The 22,091-nt window shown below is 47.2% G+C and overlaps 1 protein-coding gene across 1 annotated transcript in view; it reads left to right on the top strand.

Annotated features, from left to right (window-relative positions):
- Positions 1–22,091, top strand: part of LOC122938672 (E3 ubiquitin-protein ligase RNF125-like) — a 46,806-nt gene that overhangs the window by 12,993 nt on the left and 11,722 nt on the right. Inside the window, exon 2 of the mRNA XM_044294359.1 lies at positions 17,453–17,606. Within this exon, the coding sequence (XP_044150294.1) occupies positions 17,453–17,606 (154 nt within the window). The remainder of the gene's footprint in view (positions 1–17,452; positions 17,607–22,091) is intronic.

Here is a 22,091-nt window from a genome sequence, read left to right as displayed (position 1 = left end):
TGATTTTAAAGGGGTTTTCTGGGATTTTAACATTGACGGCCTATACTCAGAATGGGTCATCAATATCAGATCAGCGGGGGTCCGCCACCCTCGCCGATCAACTGGTTAAAGAGTAGGTCACATACTGTGCCAGCGCAACCTCCCTTTTATTGTTTACCGGCTCGCCGTCGACATTGCAGAGGTGAACATCTGTAATTCCCAATCATTTCTATGGGACGACTTCTTGTGATTAATCCTGCTCCCCTCTGCTGTGTCGACCCATGTACAAATTATCAAAGCAAGTGAAGTCCTCTTTACTAGAGTTGAGCGAACACCTGGATGTTCGGGTTCGAGAAGTTCGGCCGAACATCCCGGAAATGTTCGGGTTCGGGATCCGAACCCGATCCGAACTTCGTCCCGAACCCGAACCCCATTGAAGTCAATGGGGACCCGAACTTTTCGGCACTAAAAAGGCTGTAAAACAGCCCAGGAAAGAGCTAGAGGGCTGCAAAAGGCAGCAACATGTAGGTAAATCCCCTGCAAACAAATGTGGATAGGGAAATGAATTAAAATAAAAATTAAATAAATAAAAATTAACCAAAATCAATTGGAGAGAGGTTCCATAGCAGAGAATCTGGCTTCCCGTCACCCACCACTGGAACAGTCCATTCTCAGATATTTAGGCCCCGGCACCCAGGCAGAGGAGAGAGGTCCCGTAACAGAGAATCTGTCTTCATGTCAGCAGAGAATTAGTCTGCATGTCATAGCAGAGAATGAGGCTTCACGTCAGCCACCACTGCAACAGTCCATTGGCATATATTTAGGCCCAGCACCCAGGCAGAGGAGGGAGGTCCCGTAACAGAGAATCTGTCTTCATGTCAGCAGAGAATTAGTCTGCATGTCATAGCAGAGAATGAGGCTTCACGTCAGCCACCACTGCAACAGTCCATTGGCATATATTTAGGCCCAGCACACACACAGGCAGAGGAGAGAGGTCCCGTAACAGAGAATCTGGCTTCATGTCAGCAGAGAATCAGTCTGCATGTCATAGCAGAGAATGAGGCTTCACGTCAGCCACCACTGCAACAGTCCATTGGCATATATTTAGGCCCAGCACACACACAGGCAGAGGAGAGAGGTCCCGTAACAGAGAATCTGGCTTCATGTCAGCAGAGAATCAGTCTGCATGTCATAGCAGAGAATGAGGCTTCACGTCAGCCACCACTGCAACAGTCCATTGGCATATATTTAGGCCCAGCACCCAGGCAGAGGAGGGAGGTCCCGTAACAGAGAATCTGTCTTCATGTCAGCAGAGAATTAGTCTGCATGTCATAGCAGAGAATGAGGCTTCACGTCAGCCACCACTGCAACAGTCCATTGGCATATATTTAGGCCCAGCACACACACAGGCAGAGGAGAGAGGTCCCGTAACAGAGAATCTGGCTTCATGTCAGCAGAGAATCAGTCTGCATGTCATAGCAGAGAATGAGGCTTCACGTCAGCCACCACTGCAACAGTCCATTGGCATATATTTAGGCCCAGCACACACACAGGCAGAGGAGAGAGGTCCCGTAACAGAGAATCTGGCTTCATGTCAGCAGAGAATCAGTCTGCATGTCATAGCAGAGAATGAGGCTTCACGTCAGCCACCACTGCAACAGTCCATTGGCATATATTTAGGCCCAGCACCCAGGCAGAGGAGGGAGGTCCCGTAACAGAGAATCTGTCTTCATGTCAGCAGAGAATTAGTCTGCATGTCATAGCAGAGAATGAGGCTTCACGTCAGCCACCACTGCAACAGTCCATTGGCATATATTTAGGCCCAGCACCCAGGCAGAGGAGGGAGGTCCCGTAACAGAGAATCTGTCTTCATGTCAGCAGAGAATTAGTCTGCATGTCATAGCAGAGAATGAGGCTTCACGTCAGCCACCACTGGAACAGTCCATTCTCAGATATTTAGGCCCCGGCACCCAGGCAGAGGAGAGAGGTCCCGTAACAGAGAATCTGTCTTCATGTCAGCAGAGAATTAGTCTGCATGTCATAGCAGAGAATGAGGCTTCACGTCAGCCACCACTGCAACAGTCCATTGGCATATATTTAGGCCCAGCACCCAGGCAGAGGAGAGAGGTCCCGTAACAGACAATCTGGCTTCATGTCAGCAGAGAATCAGTCTGCATGTCATAGCAGAGAATCAGGCTTCACGTCACCCACCACTGCAACAGTCCATTGTCATAAATTTAGGCCCAGCACTAGTGTTGAGCGGCATGTCCCATATTCGAATTCGCGAAATTTTGTGAATATTCGAAAGAATATTCGTAAAATATTCGCGATTATTCAAATTCGTTATTATTTCGCATATGCGATAATTCGAATTATCGCATAATACATATGCTATGCAAAATTCACATGTGCGCTAATGAAATCGCCTTACGAAGATTCGCAACTCAATTCAATCACTAATGTATGAATGCAATGCCCTTTGCCTCTGTTCTGGGACAAGTGTAGATATTCGCATGTGCGCTAATAAAATCGCCTTACGAAGATTCGCACCTCAATCACTTTCTAGGGAATGTGAGACTTTTGGGAATCAATCGAGATACAGTGGGGGGTGATGACAGTAGTTGACAGAGTACAGATCAATGTAATCTGTAAGGTGGAAAGTAAAATAAAAAATACGAATATTCGTAAATCGACTTTTACGAAGTTCTACGTATTCGCGAATATGGTGCTATACTATATGAATGCACAGGCCTTTGCCTCTCTGTTCTGGGGACAAGTGTAGATATTTGCATTTGCGTTAATAAAATCGCCTTACGAAGATTCGCAGCTCAATTCAATCACTAATGTATGAATGCAAAGCCCTTTGCCTCTGTTCTGGGACAAGTGTAGATATTCGCATGTGCGCTAATAAAATCGCCTTACGAAGATTCGCAACTCAATTCACTAATGTATGAATGCAAAGCCCTTTGCCTCTGTTCTGGGACGTGCCGATATTCGCATGTGCGCTAATAAAATCGCCTTACGAAGATTCGCGCCTCAATCACTTTCTAGGCAATGTGAGTAAGATCTGAGCTGTTGGACCTTTGGGAAACAATCAATTATATGTGTACTGTAATTTTGTGGGGGGGGGGGGGGAAACAAAAAACGAATATTCGTTTTTACGAATATATAGCACTATATTCGAAATATTCGCGAAATCGCGAAGTTGCGATATTCGCGAAAAAAATTTGCTTTTCGAATATTCGCGCTCAACACTACCCAGCACCCAGGCAGAGGAGAGAGGTCCCGTAACAGAGAATCTGGCTTCATGTCAGCAGAGAATCAGTCTTCATATCATAGCAGAGAATCAGGCTTCACGTCACCCACCACTGTAAGAGTCAATTTTCATAAATTTAGGCCCAGAACCCAGGCAGAGGAGAAAGGTCCCGTAACAGACAATCTGGCTTCATGTCAGCAGAGAATCAGTCTTCATATCATAGCAGAGAATCAGGCTTCACGTCACCCACCACTGCAACAGTCAATTGTCATAAATTTAGGCCCAGCACCCAGGCAGAGGAGAGAGCTCCCGTAACAGAGGATCTGGCTTCATGTCAGCAGAGAATCAGTCTGCATGTCATAGCAGAGAATGAGGCTTCACGTCACCCACCACTGCAACAGTCCATTGGCATATATTTAGGCCTAGCACACAGGCAGAGCAGAGAGGTCCCGTAACAGACAATCTGGCTTCATGTCAGCAGAGAATCAGTCTGCATGTCATAGCAGAGAATGAGGCTTCACGTCACCCACCACTGCAACAGTCCATTGGCATATATTTAGGCCTAGCACACAGGCAGAGCAGAGAGGTCCCGTAACAGACAATCTGGCTTCATGTCAGCAGAGAATCAGTCTGCATGTCATAGCAGAGAATGAGGCTTCACGTCACCCACCACTGCAACAGTCCATTGGCATATATTTAGGCCTAGCACACAGGCAGAGCAGAGAGGTCCCGTAACAGACAATCTGGCTTCATGTCAGCAGAGAATCAGTCTGCATGTCATAGCAGAGAATGAGGCTTCACGTCACCCACCACTGCAACAGTCCATTGGCATATATTTAGGCCTAGCACACAGGCAGAGCAGAGAGGTCCCGTAACAGACAATCTGGCTTCATGTCAGCAGAGAATCAGTCTGCATGTCATAGCAGAGAATGAGGCTTCACGTCACCCACCACTGCAACAGTCCATTGGCATATATTTAGGCCTAGCACACAGGCAGAGCAGAGAGGTCCCGTAACAGACAATCTGGCTTCATGACAGCAGAGAATCAGTCTGCATGTCATAGCAGAGAATGAGGCTTCACGTCAGCCACCACTGCAACAGTCCATTGGCATATATTTAGGCCTAGCACACAGGCAGAGCAGAGAGGTCCCGTAACAGACAATCTGGCTTCATGACAGCAGAGAATCAGTCTGCATGTCATAGCAGAGAATCAGGCTTCACGTCAGCCACCACTGCAACAGTCCATTGTCATAAATTTAGGCCCAGCACCCAGGCAGAGGAGAGAGGTCCCGTAACAGAGAATCTGGCTTCATGTCAGCAGAGAATCAGTCTTCATATCATAGCAGAGAATCAGGCTTCACGTCACCCACCACTGTAAGAGTCAATTTTCATAAATTTAGGCCCAGAACCCAGGCAGAGGAGAAAGGTCCCGTAACAGACAATCTGGCTTCATGTCAGCAGAGAATCAGTCTTCATATCATAGCAGAGAATCAGGCTTCACGTCACCCACCACTGCAACAGTCAATTGTCATAAATTTAGGCCCAGCACCCAGGCAGAGGAGAGAGCTCCCGTAACAGAGGATCTGGCTTCATGTCAGCAGAGAATCAGTCTGCATGTCATAGCAGAGAATGAGGCTTCACGTCACCCACCACTGCAACAGTCCATTGGCATATATTTAGGCCTAGCACACAGGCAGAGCAGAGAGGTCCCGTAACAGACAATCTGGCTTCATGTCAGCAGAGAATCAGTCTGCATGTCATAGCAGAGAATGAGGCTTCACGTCACCCACCACTGCAACAGTCCATTGGCATATATTTAGGCCTAGCACACAGGCAGAGCAGAGAGGTCCCGTAACAGACGATCTGGCTTCATGTCAGCAGAGAATCAGTCTGCATGTCATAGCAGAGAATCAGGCTTCACGTCAGCCACCACTGCAACAGTCCATGGTCATAAATTTAGGCCCAGCACCCAGGCAGAGGAGAGAGGTCCCGTAACAGACAATCTGGCTTCATGTCAGCAGAGAATTAGTCTGCATGTCATAGCAGAGAATCAGGCTTCATGTCAGCCACCACTGCAACAGTCCATTGGCATATATTTAGGCCTAGCACACAGGCAGAGGAGAGGTTCATTCAACTTTGGGTAGCATCGCAATATAATGGTAAAATGAAAATAAAAATAGGATTGAATGAGGAAGTGCCCTGGAGTCCAATAATATATGGTTATGGGGAGGTAGTTAATGTCTAATCTGGACAAGGGACGGACAGGTCCTGTGGGATCCATGCCTGGTTCATTTTTATGAACGTCAGCTTGTCCACATTGGCTGTAGACAGGCGGCTGCGTTTGTCTGTAATGACGCCCCCTGCCGTGCTGAATACACGTTCAGACAAAACGCTGGCTGCCGGGCAGGCCAGCACCTCCAAGGCATAAAAGGCTAGCTCTGGCCACGTGGACAATTTAGAGACCCAGAAGTTGAATGGGGCCGAACCATCAGTCAGTACGTGGAGGGGTGTGCACACGTACTGTTCCACCATGTTAGTGAAATGTTGCCTCCTGCTAACACGTTGCGTATCAGGTGGTGGTGCAGTTAGCTGTGGCGTGTTGACAAAAGTTTTCCACATCTCTGCCATGCTAACCCTGCCCTCAGAGGAGCTGGCCGTGACACAGCTGCCTTGGCGACCTCTTGCTCCTCCTCTGCCTTGGCCTTGGGCTTCCACTTGTTCCCCTGTGACATTTGGGAATGCTCTCAGTAGCGCGTCTACCAACGTGCGCTTGTACTCGCGCATCTTCCTATCACGCTCCAGTGCAGGAAGTAAGGTGGGCACATTGTCTTTGTAGCGTGGATCCAGCAGGGTGGCAACCCAGTAGTCCGCACAGGTTAAAATGTGGGCAACTCTGCTGTCGTTGCGCAGGCACTGCAGCATGTAGTCGCTCATGTGTGCCAGGCTGCCCAGGGGTAAGGACAAGCTGTCCTCTGTGGGAGGCGTATCGTCATCGTCCTGCCTTTCCCCCCAGCCACGCACCAGTGATGGACCCGAGCTGCGTTGGGTGCCACCCCGCTGTGACCATGCTTCATCCTCATCCTCCTCCACCTCCTCCTCATCCTCGTCCTCCAGTAGTGGGCCCTGGCTGGCCACATTTGTACCTGGCCTCTGCTGTTGCAAAAAACCTCCCTCTGAGTCACTTCGAAGAGACTGGCCTGAAAGTGCTAAAAATGACCCCTCTTCCTCATCCTCCTCCTCCTCCTCCTGGGCCACCTCCTGTTCCATCATCGCCCTAAGTGTTTTCTCAAGGAGACATAGAAGTGGTATTGTAACGCTGATAACGGTGTCATCGCCACTGGCCATGTTGGTGGAGTACTCGAAACAGCGCAACAGGGCACACAGGTCTCGCATGGAGGCCCAGTCATTGGTGGTGAAGTGGTGCTGTTCTGTAGTGCGACTGACCCGTGCGTGCTGCAGCTGAAACTCCACTATGGCCTGCTGCTGCTCGCACAGTCTGTCCAGCATGTGCAAGGTGGAGTTCCACCTGGTGGGCACGTCGCATATGAGGCGGTGAGCGGGAAGGCCGAAGTTACGCTGTAGCGCAGACAGGCGAGCAGCGGCAGGATGTGAACGCCGGAAGCGCGAACAGACGGCCCGCACTTTATGCAGCAGCTCTGACATGTCGGGGTAGTTGTGAATGAACTTCTGCACCACCAAATTCAGCACATGCGCCAAGCAAGGGATGTGCGTCAAATTGGCTAGTCCCAGAGCTGCAACGAGATTTCGCCCATTATCACACACCACCAGGCCGGGCTTGAGGCTCACCGGCAGCAACCACTCGTCGGTCTGTTGTTCAATACCCCGCCACAACTCCTGTGCGGTGTGGGGCCTGTCCCCCAAACATATGAGTTTCAGAATGGCCTGCTGACGTTTACCCCGGGCTGTGCTGAAGTTGGTGGTGAAGGTGTGTGGCTGACTGGATGAGCAGGTGGAAGAAGAGGAGGAGGAAGCCGAGAAGGAGGAGGTGGCAACAGGAGGCAAAGAATGTTGCCCTGCGATCCTTGGCGGCGGCAGGACGTGCGCCAAACAGCTCTCCGCCTGGGGCCCAGCTGCCACTACATTTACCCAGTGTGCAGTTAGGGAGATATAGCGTCCCTGGCCGTGCTTACTGGTCCACGTATCTGTGGTTAGGTGGACCTTGCTACAGATGGCGTTGCGCAGTGCACACTTGATTTTATCGGATACTTGGTTGTGCAGGGAAGGCACGGCTCTCTTGGAGAAGTAGTGCCGGCTGGGAACAACATACTGTGGGACAGCAAGCGACATGAGCTGTTTGAAGCTGTCTGTGTCCACCAGCCTAAATGACAGCATTTCATAGGCCAGTAGTTTAGAAATGCTGGCATTCAGGGCCAGGGATCGAGGGTGGCTAGGTGGGAATTTACGCTTTCTATCAAATGTTTGTGAGATGGAGAGCTGAACGCTGGCGTGTGACATGGTTGAGACGCTTGGTGACGGAGGTGGTGGTGGTGGTGTTGGTGGTACATCCCCTGTTTGCTGGGCGGCAGGTGCCAACGTTCCTCCAGAGGCGGAGGAAGAGGCCGAGGCGGCAGCAGCAGAATAGGCCGAGGCGGCAGCAGCAGAAGAGGTAGCAGGGGGAGCCTGAGTGACTTCCTTGGTTTTAAGGTGTTTACTCCACTGCAGTTCATGCTTTGCATGCAGGTGCCTGGTCATGCAGGTTGTGCTCAGGTTCAGAACGTTAATGCCTCGCTTCAGGCTCTGATGGCACAGCGTGCAAACCACTCGGGTCTTGTCGTCAGCACATTGTTTGAAGAAGTGCCATGCCAGGGAACTCCTTGAAGCTGCCTTTGGGGTGCTCGGTCCCAGATGGCGGCGGTCAGTAGCAGGCGGAGTCTCTTGGCGGCGGGTGTTCTGCTTTTGCCCACTGCTCCCTCTTTTGCTACGCTGTTGGCTCGGTCTCACCACTGCCTCTTCCTCCGAACTGTGAAAGTCAGTGGCACGACCTTCATTCCATGTGGGGTCTAGGACCTCATCGTCCCCTGCATCGTCTTCCACCCAGTCTTGATCCCTGACCTCCTGTTCAGTCTGCACACTGCAGAAAGACGCAGCAGTTGGCACCTGTGTTTCGTCATCATCAGAGACATGCTGAGGTGGTATTCCCATGTCCTCATCATCAGGAAACATAAGTGGTTGTGCGTCAGTGCATTCTATGTCTTTCACCGCTGGGGAAGGGCTAGGTGGATGCCCTTGGGAAACCCTGCCAGCGGAGTCTTCAAACAGCATAAGAGACTGCTGCATAACTTGAGGCTGAGACAGTTTCCCTGGTATGCATGGGGGTGATGTGACAGACTGATGGGGTTGGTTTTCAGGCGCCATCTGTGCGCTTTCTGCAGAAGACTGGGTGGGAGATAATGTGAACGTGCTGGATCCACTGTCGGCCACCCAATTGACTAATGCCTGTACCTGCTCAGGCCTTACCATCCTTAGAACGGCATTGGGCCCCACCATATATCGCTGTAAATTCTGGCGGCTACTGGGACCTGAGGTAGTTGGTACACTAGGACGTGTGGATGTGGCAGAACGGCCACGTCCTCTCCCAGCACCAGAGGGTCCACTAACACCACCACGACCATGTCCACGTCCGCGTCCCTTACTAGATGTTTTTCTCATTGTTATGGTTCACCACAACAACAAATATATTATTTGGCCCAATGTATTGTATTCAAATTCAGCGGGATATAAATTTGAGGCCTAGTATTTAGGCGCTGGGTGACCGGTATGGATTTAGTGACAGAATTAGACTTGGAAATGCACAGAAGCGTGTGTGTGAAGTTATTCTGAATGACCCTATGTGCACCTTCAATATTATATACCCTTTTAGGGATAGATTTCAAATAGCTCTGATATAGCAGAAACCACTAAATTATGAAATTGCTAAATTGGGAATTGTACTTCAACCCAGAACAAAAAATGTGCTTTGACGGACACTAAATATCTTGCCCAGCAACAACAGTACAGCGGTGGGTAACGAGAGATTTAGAGGGATTTAAATTTGAGGCCTAGTATTTAGGCGCTGGGTCACCGGTATGGATTTAGTGACAGAATTAGACTTGGAAATGCACAGAAGCGTGTGTGTGAAGTTATTCTGAATGACCCTATGTGCACCTTCAATATTATATACCCTTTTAGGGATAGATTTCAAATAGCTCTGATATAGCAGAAACCACTAAATTATGAAATTGCTAAATTGGGAATTGTACTTCAACCCAGAACAAAAAATGTGCTTTGACGGACACTAAATATCTTGCCCAGCAACAACAGTACAGTGGTGGGTAACGAGAGATTTAGAGGGATTTAAATTTGAGGCCTAGTATTTAGGCGCTGGGTCACCGGTATGGATTTAGTGACAGAATTAGACTTGGAAATGCACAGAAGCGTGTGTGTGAAGTTATTCTGAATGACCCTATGTGCACCTTCAATATTATATACCCTTTTAGGGATAGATTTCAAATAGCTCTGATATAGCAGAAACCACTAAATTATGAAATTGCTAAATTGGGAATTGTACTTCAACCCAGAACAAAAAATGTGCTTTGACGGACACTAAATATCTTGCCCAGCAACAACAGTACACCGGTGGGTAACGAGAGATTTAGAGGGAATTAAATTTGAGGCCTAGTATTTAGGCGCTGGGTCACCGGTATGGATTTAGTGACAGAATTAGACTTGGAAATACACAGTAGCGTGTGTGTGAAGTTATTCTGAATGACCCAATGTGCACCTTCAATATTATATACCCTTTTTGGGATAGATTTCAAATAGCTCTGATATAGCAGAAACCACTAAATTATGAAATTGCTAAATTGGGAATTGTACTTCAACCCAGAACAAAAAATGTGCTTTGACGGACACTAAATATCTTGCCCAGCAACAACAGTACAGTGGTGGGTAACGAGAGATTTAGAGGGATTTAAATTTGAGGCCTAGTATTTAGGCGCTGGGTCACCGGTATGGATTTAGTGACAGAATTAGACTTGGAAATGCACAGAAGCGTGTGTGTGAAGTTATTCTGAATGACCCTATGTGCACCTTCAATATTATATACCCTTTTAGGGATAGATTTCAAATAGCTCTGATATAGCAGAAACCACTAAATTATGAAATTGCTAAATTGGGAATTGTACTTCAACCCAGAACAAAAAATGTGCTTTGACGGACACTAAATATCTTGCCCAGCAACAACAGTACAGCGGTGGGTAACGAGAGATTTAGAGGGAATTAAATTTGAGGCCTAGTATTTAGGCGCTGGGTCACCGGTATGGATTTAGTGACAGAATTAGACTTGGAAATACACAGTAGCGGGTGTGTGTGAAGTTACTCTGAATGACCCTATGTGCACCTTCAATATTATATACCCTTTTTGGGATAGATTTCAAAGAGCTCTGATATAGCAGGAACCACTAAATTATGAAATTGCTAAATTGAGAATTGTATTTCAACCCAGAACAAGAAATGTGCTTGAACGGACACTAAATAACTCGCCCAGCTACAGCACTAGGGACAGATTTAGCTGGATATAAATTTGAGGCCTAGTATTTAGGCGCTGGGTGACCGGTATGGATTTAGTGACAGAATTAGACTGGGATATGGCCAAAAAATGAACAGACTATTGCTGGTTAAATGCACTTGGTGTGACAGCTTCACCCTGATGTAGGCTTTAGCCAAAAAACAACCACACCATTGAGGGTTAAATGCACTTGGTGACAGGCGCAGCTTGCCCCTGATTTTGTATATGGCCAAAAAATGAACAGACTATTGCTGGTTAAATGCACTTGGTGTGACAGCTTCACCCTGATGTAGGCTTTAGCCAAAAAACAACCACACCATTGAGGGTTAAATGCACTTGGTGACAGGCGCAGCTTGCCCCTGATTTTGTATATGGCCAAAAAATGAACAGACTATTGCTGGTTAAATGCACTTGGTGTGACAGCTTCACCCTGATGTAGGCTTTAGCCAAAAAACAACCACACCATTGAGGGTTAAATGCACTTGGTCGCAGCTTGTGCTGGCGCACCACAAGACACAAAATGGCCGCCGATCACCCCAGAAAAATGAGACTGACAAACGGTCTGTGCAGCCTAAAAACAGTGAGCAATTGAGGATCAGCAGCTCAATGATCCACAGCTGCAGATCGATCAGTTAATCAAGTCCTTTGGAGGAGTTAATCTGCCTAATCTCGCCCTACTGTCGCAGCCGCAACCTCTCCCTACGCTAATCAGAGCAGAGTGACGGGCGGCGCTATGTGACTCCAGCTTAAATAGAGGCTGGGTCACATGGTGCTCTGGCCAATCACAGCCATGCCAATAGTAGGCATGGCTGTGATGGCCTCTTGGGGCAAGTAGTATGACGCTTGTTGATTGGCTGCTTTGCAGCCTTTCAAAAAGCGCCAAGAAAGCGTCACAAAAGCGCGAAGAAAGCGACGAACACCGAACCCGAACCCGGACTTTTACGAAAATGTCCGGGTTCGGGTCCGTGTCACGGACACCCCAAAATTCGGTACGAACCCGAACTATACAGTTCGAGTTCGCTCATCCCTACTCTTTACTCATTTAGGCCTCATGCACACGTGCATCCATTTTCCGTGATTTTCTGCGGATCCATTGACTTTCAATGGGTCCGTTGAAAGCTCTGAAAATGCACCATTGTTCATCAGCGGCCGTGATCCGTGTTTCCTGTCCGTCAAAAAAATATGACCTGTCCTATTTTTTTTGACGGACAACGGTTCACGGACCCATTCAAGTCAATGGGTCCGTGAAAGAACACGGATGCACACAAGATTGGCATTCGCGTCCGTGATCCGTGGCCGTAGGTTACTTTCATACAGACTGATCCGAAGACCCGTCTGCATAAAAGCTTTGTCAGAGCTGAGTTTTCACTTTGTGAAAACTCAGATCCGACAGTATATTCTAACACAGAGGCGTTCCCATAGTGATGGGGACGCTTCTAGTTAGAATATACTACAAACTGTGTAGATGACTGCTGCCTGGTAGCGCCCGATCTCCTACAGGGGGCTGTGATCCGTACAATTAACCCCTCAGGTGCCGCACCTAAGGGGTTAATTGTGCATATCATAGCCCCCTATAAGAGATCAGGGGCTGCCAGGCAGCAGGGGGCAGACCCCCCTCCTTCCCCAGTTTTAATTTCATTCAATGAAAATAATACAATAGAGGGAGGGAGGGGGGACTATGATACGCACAATTAACCCCCCTCAGGTGCGTCACCTGAGGGGTTAATTGTATGGATCACAGCACCCTGAGAGAGATCAGGTACTGCCAGGCAGCAGGGGGCAGTCATGTACACAGTTCTTAGTATATTCTAACTTGAAGCGTCCCCATCACCATGGGAACGCCTCTGTGTTAGAATATACTGTTGGATCTGAGTTTCACAATCTAACTCCTATCTGACAGTATATTCTAACATAGAGGTGTTCCCATGGTGATGGGGACGCTTAAAGTTAAAATATAACATCGGATTGGAGAAAACTCAGATCCGATGGTATAATAGGGACTCCTGACTTTACATTGAAAGTCAATGGGGGACGGATCTGTTTGCAATTGCACCATATTGTGTCAACTTCAAACGGATCCGCCCCTATTGACTTGCATTGTAAGTCAGGACGGATCCGTTTGGCTCCGCACGGCCAGGCGGACACCAAAACGATTTTTTTCTTCATGTCCGTGGATCCTCCAAAAATCAAGGAAGACCCACGGAAGAAAAAAAGGACACGGATCACGGACCGACGGACTCCGTTTTTGCGGACCTTAAAAAAAAAAAAACGGTCGTGTGCATGAGGCCTAACTATAACACGGTGACCTTTTGTATAACAGGTTGATTCTGCTTGTGTTGACTATAGTTCGGCTATTTATGAGCCAGGCTTTGAACATTTTACCCGGTCATTTGGGGGAGTCTCAGCCTGGAAATTATTACTGATCCCCAGCATAGGTTGGAAAATTGTGACTTTTTTGAACTCCACATATGTTTTTCATATTCCCTGTAGTTTCTGGCTTGTGTCCAAAATGATATCATCCTGATCCGCTATGTCCATGTGATTGCGAGAGGAAGCGTGGAAGAACAAAAACATTCCTGTGTTCACGAGGGCATATCCTGCCCCATGAAAGGGGTCTTCCAGACAACGGGTCTAATTGTACAAGACATGAATTGTAAAGTAGCAAACCAGGTCATCACTGAAGTGCTGGCTGTGCCGTCTGGATGCTCTAGACATTTAGGAGATCCTTGTGTGCTACACTATTTAAAGGGAACCTGTCACCTAGAGCTGAGGACATGTGCTGCTAGATCACCGCTAGCACATCAGCAATATCCAGTCCTCATAGCTCTGTGTGCTTTTATTGTGCAAAAAACCCCTATTTTATATTTATATGTAAATGAGGCTACTAACGTTTCCGGAGCCCAGCCACGCCCACTGTGAAGGAGCCCAGCACCGCCCCGCATCCTCCAAATCTCCTTGCTCCCCAATGTCACAAAGCTAGAGCGCCGTAATCTCGCGATCCGCGAGCTAGCTCATGCACAGTGTCGGCATAGTGTTCCTTCCCTGTGCTGGCATCAGTCTCAGGGAACGAACTGCGCATGCGCTAGCTCGCGCATCGTGAGATTACGGTGCTCTAGCTTTGTGACGTCGGGGAGCAAGGAGGAGATTCGGAGGATGCGGGGCTGTGCTGGGCTCAGTCCAAGAACGCTGGACTCGTATCTCTCAAGGAGGAGACAGGACTCATCTAAGGCTTCTGTTCACCTTGTCGGATCCGTCCTTCTGCTATTTCGCCGGCAGTGCATGGCAAGAGGCCGCCGGACTAAAAGTACTGCAGGTCTGAATTTTCAGTCCTAAGATTAATTTACATATTGGGGTACTTTCACACTTGTTGTTTGATTCCAGCAGGCAGTTCCGTTGCCAGTATGCAAACTCATGTCCTTTTTTCTGACTGATCAGGCATTTTTCAGACTTATCGGGATCCTGATCAGTCTGAAAAATGCCTGATCAGTCCAAAAAATGCATTGCAATACCAGATCCGTTTTTCCGGTGTCATCCGGCAAAACTGATCCGGTATTTATTTTTTTCACATTTTTAAAGGTCTGTGCATGCAATTTGAATGCCGGATCCGGCGCTAATACATTCCTATGGAAAAATAATGCCGGATTCAGGCAAGTGTTCAGTTTTTTTTTGGGCCGGAGATAAAACTGCAGCCCATGTCCTCAGCTCTATACACAAAATCCTTGTGACAGGTTCCCTTTAACAAGTCAGTGTTAGGGAATGTGGATATGGATGCTACGTACACATAAAGGGACTCTGAGGTTGCATTTGCACTAAATACTGTTAAAAACAGCAGAGCAGTGCATTTTTGATGTCCATTTTTAGCAGATGCCTTTCTGAAATAGGCCATTAAAAGCGGCCCCTTTGAATTGAATGAGGGCTGTCAGTCCATGAAAATGAACAAAATAGGGCACGTCCTGTCTGCTTGATGGCCATTAATTATGGCTCATTAAAAAGAAACAGCCATGAATAGAACCACAGACTGCAGTGTTTCACCGGACTGCACAGCATTAGGTCTCATGCACACGACCGTTGTTTCATTCCGTGTCCGTTGTTCGTGATTTTCTGCGGACCCATTGACTAATGCACCGTTTGTGATCCGTGGTTCCAGTCCGTCAAAAATATATAACCTGTCCTATTTTTTTTTTACACTGAAAACGGTTCGCGGACCCATTCAAGTCAATGGGTCCGTGAAAAAACGCGGAGGCACACAAGATTGTCGTCCGCGTCAATTTTTTTCCTATCATTTGCATGGCAAACTTGACTTAGACTTTTTTTTTACTTTCCTTCATGTCTGGAGTTTCTCCAAAAATAAAGGAAGACAAACGGAAACGGATCACGGAACAACGGAACCCCGTTTTGCGGAACGGAACACAACAACGGTCATGTGCATGAGGCCTTATAATGATTTATAATGATGTATGTCTCTGCCCAACCTTGCATCTACTGAATTGTACTGACATAATTCTGCCAGTGTAATTAGCATGAAATCCCACTACCACATGAAGCGCGTTTACTGCACAGGACACGCTGGTCTGAAGTTACCCTTAGGCCCCTTGCAGACGAGCGTGTCTGGTTGCGTCCCAGTGCATTGCGGCAAACCCGCACGAGTAGGTACGTAATTGCAGTCAGTTTTAACTGCTGATGCGTTCCAATGTTCAGTTTTTATCGCGCGGGTGGAATGCGTTTTGCACGTGCGTGATAAAAAAACAACTGTGGTACCCAGACCCGAACTTCTTCACAGAAGTTCAGGTTTGGGTGAGTTGTAGTGTAGATTGTATTATTTCCCCTCATAACATGGTTTTAAGGGAAAATAATAGCATTCTGAATACACAATGCATAGTACAGATAGCGCTAGGAGGGGTAAAAAAAAAATTTCTAACTCGCCTTAATCCACTTGTTTGCGCAGCCGGCATCTCTTCTGTCCTGTTCTGTGAGGAATAGGACCTTTTGATGACGTTCATCACATGGTCCGTCACATTATCCATCACCATGGTAATGGATCATGTGACGGACCATGTGATGACCGCAGTGACGTCATCAAAGGTCCTTTTCCTCACAAAAGAAGACAGAAGAGATGCCGGCTGCGTGAACAAGTGGATTAAGGGGAGTTAAAATTTTATTTTTTTAACCCCTCCAGCGCTATTGTACTATGCATTCTGTATTCAGAATGCTATTATTTTCCCTTTATAACCATGTTATAAGGGGAAATAATAATGATCGGGTCCCCATCCCGGTTGTCACCTAGCAACCATGTGTGAAAATCGCACCGCATCCGCACTTGCTTGCGATTTTCGCGCTACTGGAGCGCCACTACCTTCTTAAACAGCTGATCGGCGGGGGTCCCGGGTGTCAGACCCCCGCCGATCAGAAGCTGATGATCTATCCAGAGGATAGATCACCAGTTAAAACAAAGTGCAGAACCCCTTTGAAGACTACTGTAAGGTGGCGCAATCTTCACATGCTGGTGGAGCAGACTCCTACATAGAAGAAACCTTCTTGAGATGTAAACATGCTAAAATAAGACTTGGTGTCGTGTGACTCTGTGTCTCCACAGATCCTGGATCTCTCATGTGATTATTTACTCCTTCTGTCTGATTACTCCCGGCTAGAATCTCAATTCTTCATTAAATATACAGATGCAACTCGAAAAATTAGAATATCGTGCAAAAGGCCATTTATTTCAGTAAATGCAAATTGAAAGGAATTACATGAATGCAGCTTAAAACCCAGTCTCAGAAAACTCCTTCAATGTCAGCCGAACCCTCCAATGTTAATGGGAGCCACAAAACTCTACCTCAGTGGCTGATGTTCAGAGAGTCCAGGGGCCCACATACGAGCTGCTGGATTTCAACGTGCTTGAGCCTATTATTCTCAGGAGCGATAATCCTCCCCTGCTGAGGTGTTGGACACCAGCTTTCTATGTATACTTGGCTGAGCCAAGCATGCATGTATATGGGGATGTTGGGAGAGATGGCTCTCGCCTGAAGACAGTAATCCAAGTGGATGGCCTGTCTAATCTATAGCCAGCTTTATGGACAACACTTTCTAGTACAGTTACTTTTATGGTATATCAGATGATATCATTACTTTTTAATACGATGTTTGTATATAGGTGAAATGATCTTTCATGGAAGGGCTTTTGTATGATGTTTTATATTTATCAAGATCAGATTGGTGGGGGTCTAGCGCACGCCCACCGCTCCACCGATCGGGGCTGTGACACTAGTGAGAGCTGCATACTTTTCCGTGTTTACCCACACACTGTCTACGTTATAGTGGTGGTGAAGGGTAATACCAGTTTCCTCTCATTCACTTGACTGGAACGAACAGCAGTAATTACCCTGCAATGCCACTATAATGTAGGCGAGAGGACTCTGCTTTCACTACTGCCGCAGCTCCTCCAAACAGCTGGGGGAGGCAGGGGTGCAGAACGGGGGACCTCAACCAATCTGAAATTTGATGGCCTATCCTGTGAAGTCAAAGTCATGAGTTTCATGAAACCAGAATACCACCAGTGATCACATGAAATGTGAAATGCTCTTCCATGACACTTGTGCGTAGATAATTACCAGCCACACTTTCTATTGAAAGAATGCGTTTGTGCCTTTTAGGTTTTGTCACACGTGTATAAAAGCCAGCCTGAGGAATAACGCTTATGCGTGCCCTTACTGCCGAGCTCACCTATCATCAGAAGGGACGCTCGCTGTGGACATCATGAAGAAGATGAAAACTGTATTTCAGAATTGTGAGGAATGTGAAGAAAAGGTAAGGTCGCAGCAAGAATTGGCTGAGCCTTGCAATGTAAGATACGGCTGGTGTTTCAGATATTCAGCTGAGGTTCGTGCAGTCTGTTCTCATATAGGTAGTCTTTTTTTCAAAGTAGTCCAGCTAATTTTTGGAAAATTGGAAAACATTATAATACATTTCTTTGTAAATAAATGCATTAAGAAGATATATCTTAGGCTACTTTCACACCAGCGTTTTTGCTGGATCCGGCAGGGTTCAGCAAAAACGCTTCCGTTACTGATAATACAACCATATGCATCCGTTATCAATGGATCCAGGTGTATTATCTTTAACATAGCCAAGACGGATCCGTTTTCTATTGTGTCGGAGAAAACTGAGAGGATCTGTCCCCATTAACTTGCATTGTGTGTCATGACGGATGCGTTTTGCTCTGCATCTTATGACTTATCTCTGGTATGAGAACGGAACGGAATGCATTTTGGAGCACTCCGTTCTGTTCAGTTACGTTTTGTCCCGATTGACAATGAATGGGGACAAGACGGAAGCGTTTTTTTCTGTTATTGAGAACCTCTGGCGGATCTCAATACCGGAAAATAGAAATGCTAGTGTAAAAGTAGCCTTAATGACAAATGATGAGATGTACTTGGGGTTTATACACATTCGGGTCACATTATTCTATTCACCACCTAATATCCAGAGTAACCGCGATGTGCATCAGGGACAGCAGCTAGACGGGCTGGGAGTGACTGAATCAGGTCCTGGTAGGGCGTCACCGATATCTAGAGCTATGCTGACGGCAGTGCATCCCACGGCTGCTGGATGTTACATAGGGGGAGGATCTGTAGGGCAAACACGACGATCGAGGTGGTCCCACAGATGCTCAATTGGGTTCAAGTGTGGGGAATTAGTGGGCCTTGGAAGTCTTGATCATGCTCTTCCAACCAATGCCAGACATTTCTAGACGTGTGACATGTCACATTGTGTTGCTGGAAGATCCCATCTGCCCCAGGGAAGACAATCCGCATGTATGGGTGTATGTGATCAGCAAGGATGGATTCATACACAAATCGGTTGAGATTGCCCTCCACAAGTATGAGCAGGCCCAGAGAATGCCACAAAAACAGCTGCACTCTGCCGACGTCGAAAGTAGGACGTGTTCGAGGAAAAGACCAGGTACATTGTTAGAAACCTTTCTCACAATTAACTTTTTTTTTACTTTTTTTTACCGGTGCACAGGATATATGATAAATGTCTGATCGTTGGGGCACTAGAACGGGGTTCCCTGTCACTGTACAGTTGCAGTGAGGAGGAGTTTGAATGGAGTGGCATTTGAGCATGGCACCGCTCCATTTAATGTCCATGGGGTTGATGGTACAGTGCTCGGCTCTTTCTTACAACCCCTTAGACCTAGATAAATGGTAAACGTCTACTGTGGGGAATCCCCATAATATACACAAGCAAGAGCAAATTGTTTGGTAAAATAACAACTACCTGAAATGCACAAAGACAAGTATAACTTGTAATATGCTTTGCACCAGGCAGTTAAAGGGGCATTCCCATATATACATTTATACACAGGATGCGCCATCAATGTGTGATAAGTGTGTCTCCCACAGGGACCCTCGCCTATGGGGTGCATGGGGGTCCCATTACTGCCATTTGACAATTTATGGAGGATCTACCTGCTGACTGCAAGGTCTATGGGATTTACAGAAGGAGCCCAGAAAACAGCCGTTGATTCTCTCCCGGAACTCCCATAGACTGCAGCTGTCGTATTAGTGCCATGTGCAAGCTCCCAAAGAGTGTACAGCATGCTGTATTTACCGCAGTCAGTGAACGGGTACGCTGCAACATAATAAACCGTATAGCTGAAACGCAGGTCCTCATCAAGGTCTCCTTGAGCATCGAAACTTAGTTGAATTCACTTAAATTGAGTTCACTTAAAGGGGTTGTCTGCTTTTTTATATTCATGACCTATCCCGCCGATCAGCTGTTTGAAGAGAACTTATAAGAGCTCTGCCTTCTCTTCACTGTTCGCTGTTGCGGTGGAGAGCAGATGTACTGTAATTACGACTATGGCGTCCCCGTTCACTTCTATCGGACGGCTCCTTCCTGTTCTAGTGAATGGAGACGCCATAGTTGTAATTACACCTGCTCTCCAGTGCAATTGCAACTGCGGACAGGTAAACACTGAGGAGAACACAGAGCTCGTATGAGCACTGCATTCTCTTCAAAAAGCTGGCTGGCGGGAGTCGGACCCCCACCGATCTGATATTGATGACCTATCCTGAGGATAGGTCATCAATATAAAACATTCATCCCCTTTAAGCCCATACAGATTAGTTAAAAGTCAGCCAAAAAGCTACAATTCCAGAGGGATTGGCCCACAGTGTCATGTGTGGTGGCCCCCAGAATATCCTCCGATGGAAGAAATCAGAGGAAAGTGGCATCTGGCATGTTGGATTTCTATATGCTCAATCCTTTGTTGTTCCCAAGGAAGATAAGTCACTGCCAGAGGGTCCGTCACTGGCTTATTCCCCTCCCCCATTGATATAAATATTCATGCATAGCTGAGTGTACGTGCTTACAGTAGAGTCACGAATAGTTGTCAGATGAGCACCCGTGTGACCAGCTCCTCATACTCCTCCCTATCTCTCCCAACGCCCTGATACAAATACTCGCCTAGTCAAGCATGCATGTGTTCTCATTAGGGGGTAATCGACTTCTAGACATCTCTTCCAACTTCTTATCTCCCCTGAAAGCAAAAGGATTGGGTATGTTAAAATCCAACAGCCTGATCCTTGTCTCCCCCGGCATCTGCCATCTGGGGGAGTTGAAAGCAGATTAGAATTATGTCAGCCGAACATCTAATGTGTACGGGCACATGTCTGAGATGGGCACAACCTGAGTAAGCAATGGCTTGGGATGTGTGGAGTTAAAGAAATGCCTGAGCTACACAATTCGCGTATCTCCCATTCACTGCTGTGGCAGCTACAGAAACAGCGGTGCACAGCAAGCTCGCCCATTTCCTTAATGGGTTCATCCAGAAAATAATAATGACCTATCCTCAGAATAGGTCATCATTATCACATCAGCAGGGGTCCGAGTCCTGGCACCCCCACCGATCAGCTGTTTCAGGGAGCAGTTGCGCTCACCGGAGCTCTGATGAGCAATGCAGACTCCTGGAAGCTTTCCAAGGACAGCGCCGTACATCGCATAGTGGCAGTGCTTGGTATTGCAGCTCAGCCCCATTGACTTTTCCGGATGACAACCGGAAAGACTGATCCGGTATTGCAATGCATTTGTCAGACTGATCCGCATCCGTCTGACCAATGCATCCGTTTGCGTCCAGATTGCCGGATCCTGCAGGCAGTTCTGGCGACTGAACTGCCTTCTGGAATCCTCTGGCGCAAGTGTGAAAGTAGCCTAACCCCTGAGATGGGAATAATCCTTTAGACTTTGTATATGTAGGTTTATTGTAGACGAGATGAAGTGCATTGGTCTATATATTAAAAATTAAAGGGATTCTGTCACCTAGTTTTACCCTATAGAGCTGCGGACATGCACGGATAGATCTCTGCTAGCATGTCCGCAATATACCTGTCCCATAGCTCTGAGTGATTTTATTTGGTTTAATTTTTATTTTTTTATATGTATATGTAAATTATCCAAGTAAGGTGCCCAAGGCGTGGTTACTTACGGTTAAGGAGCCCAGCACCGCCTGCATCCCGGAATCTCCTCCTTGCTCACAAAGTTACAGTGCCATAATCTCGTGATGCGCGAGCTAGCGCATGCACAGTGCCGGCTAAGTGTTCGTTCCCTTTGCTGGCATCAGCCTCAGTGAATGAACTGAGTATGCGCTAGCTCGCGCATTGTAAGATTACGGCACTGTAACTGTGAATAAGGAGGAGATGCAGGCGGTGCTGGGCTCCTTAACCGTAAGTACACATGCCTTGGGCACCTTACTTGGCTAATTTACATATCATTTTTGGCTAATCATTTTTTAAACCAAATAAAACCACTCCGAGCTATGGGACAGGTATATTGCGGACATGCTAGCAGAGATCTATCCGTGCATGTCCGCAGCTCTATAGGCTAAAACTAGGTGACAGATTCCCTTTAAGAATATTCTTTCTTCATGAATCCTCTTCCTACTGGATGCTGAACTTTGGCGGTGCCAAACTACCACCATCTTCCTTTAAAAACTCCTTTCGTTGCATGTACGTACATCATGACATCAGCCGCACACAGAGCTCAATGACCTGTAACCCCTTTACTTTGAATGTGGGTGGGCAGCACTATTCACCTGGATGGCAGCATTACATTCATACTGTCGGAATGAGACTGTGCTGTAATACCAGACACCGCACCCAGGGGGCAGCATTATGTTAGCAGTAGTTTTCTAATCTAGATGTAATCAGTGCAGGTTTTCCGCCTCTGACATCATTTTATACAGCACTATAGTATTCATAAAGAAAATTTGACAGAGCCATTATAAATCAG

Source organism: Bufo gargarizans, chromosome 5, assembly GCF_014858855.1.
Source record: "Bufo gargarizans isolate SCDJY-AF-19 chromosome 5, ASM1485885v1, whole genome shotgun sequence".
Classification (NCBI taxonomy): domain Eukaryota; kingdom Metazoa; phylum Chordata; class Amphibia; order Anura; family Bufonidae; genus Bufo; species Bufo gargarizans.
This window is presented reverse-complemented; position numbering and strand designations above follow the sequence as displayed.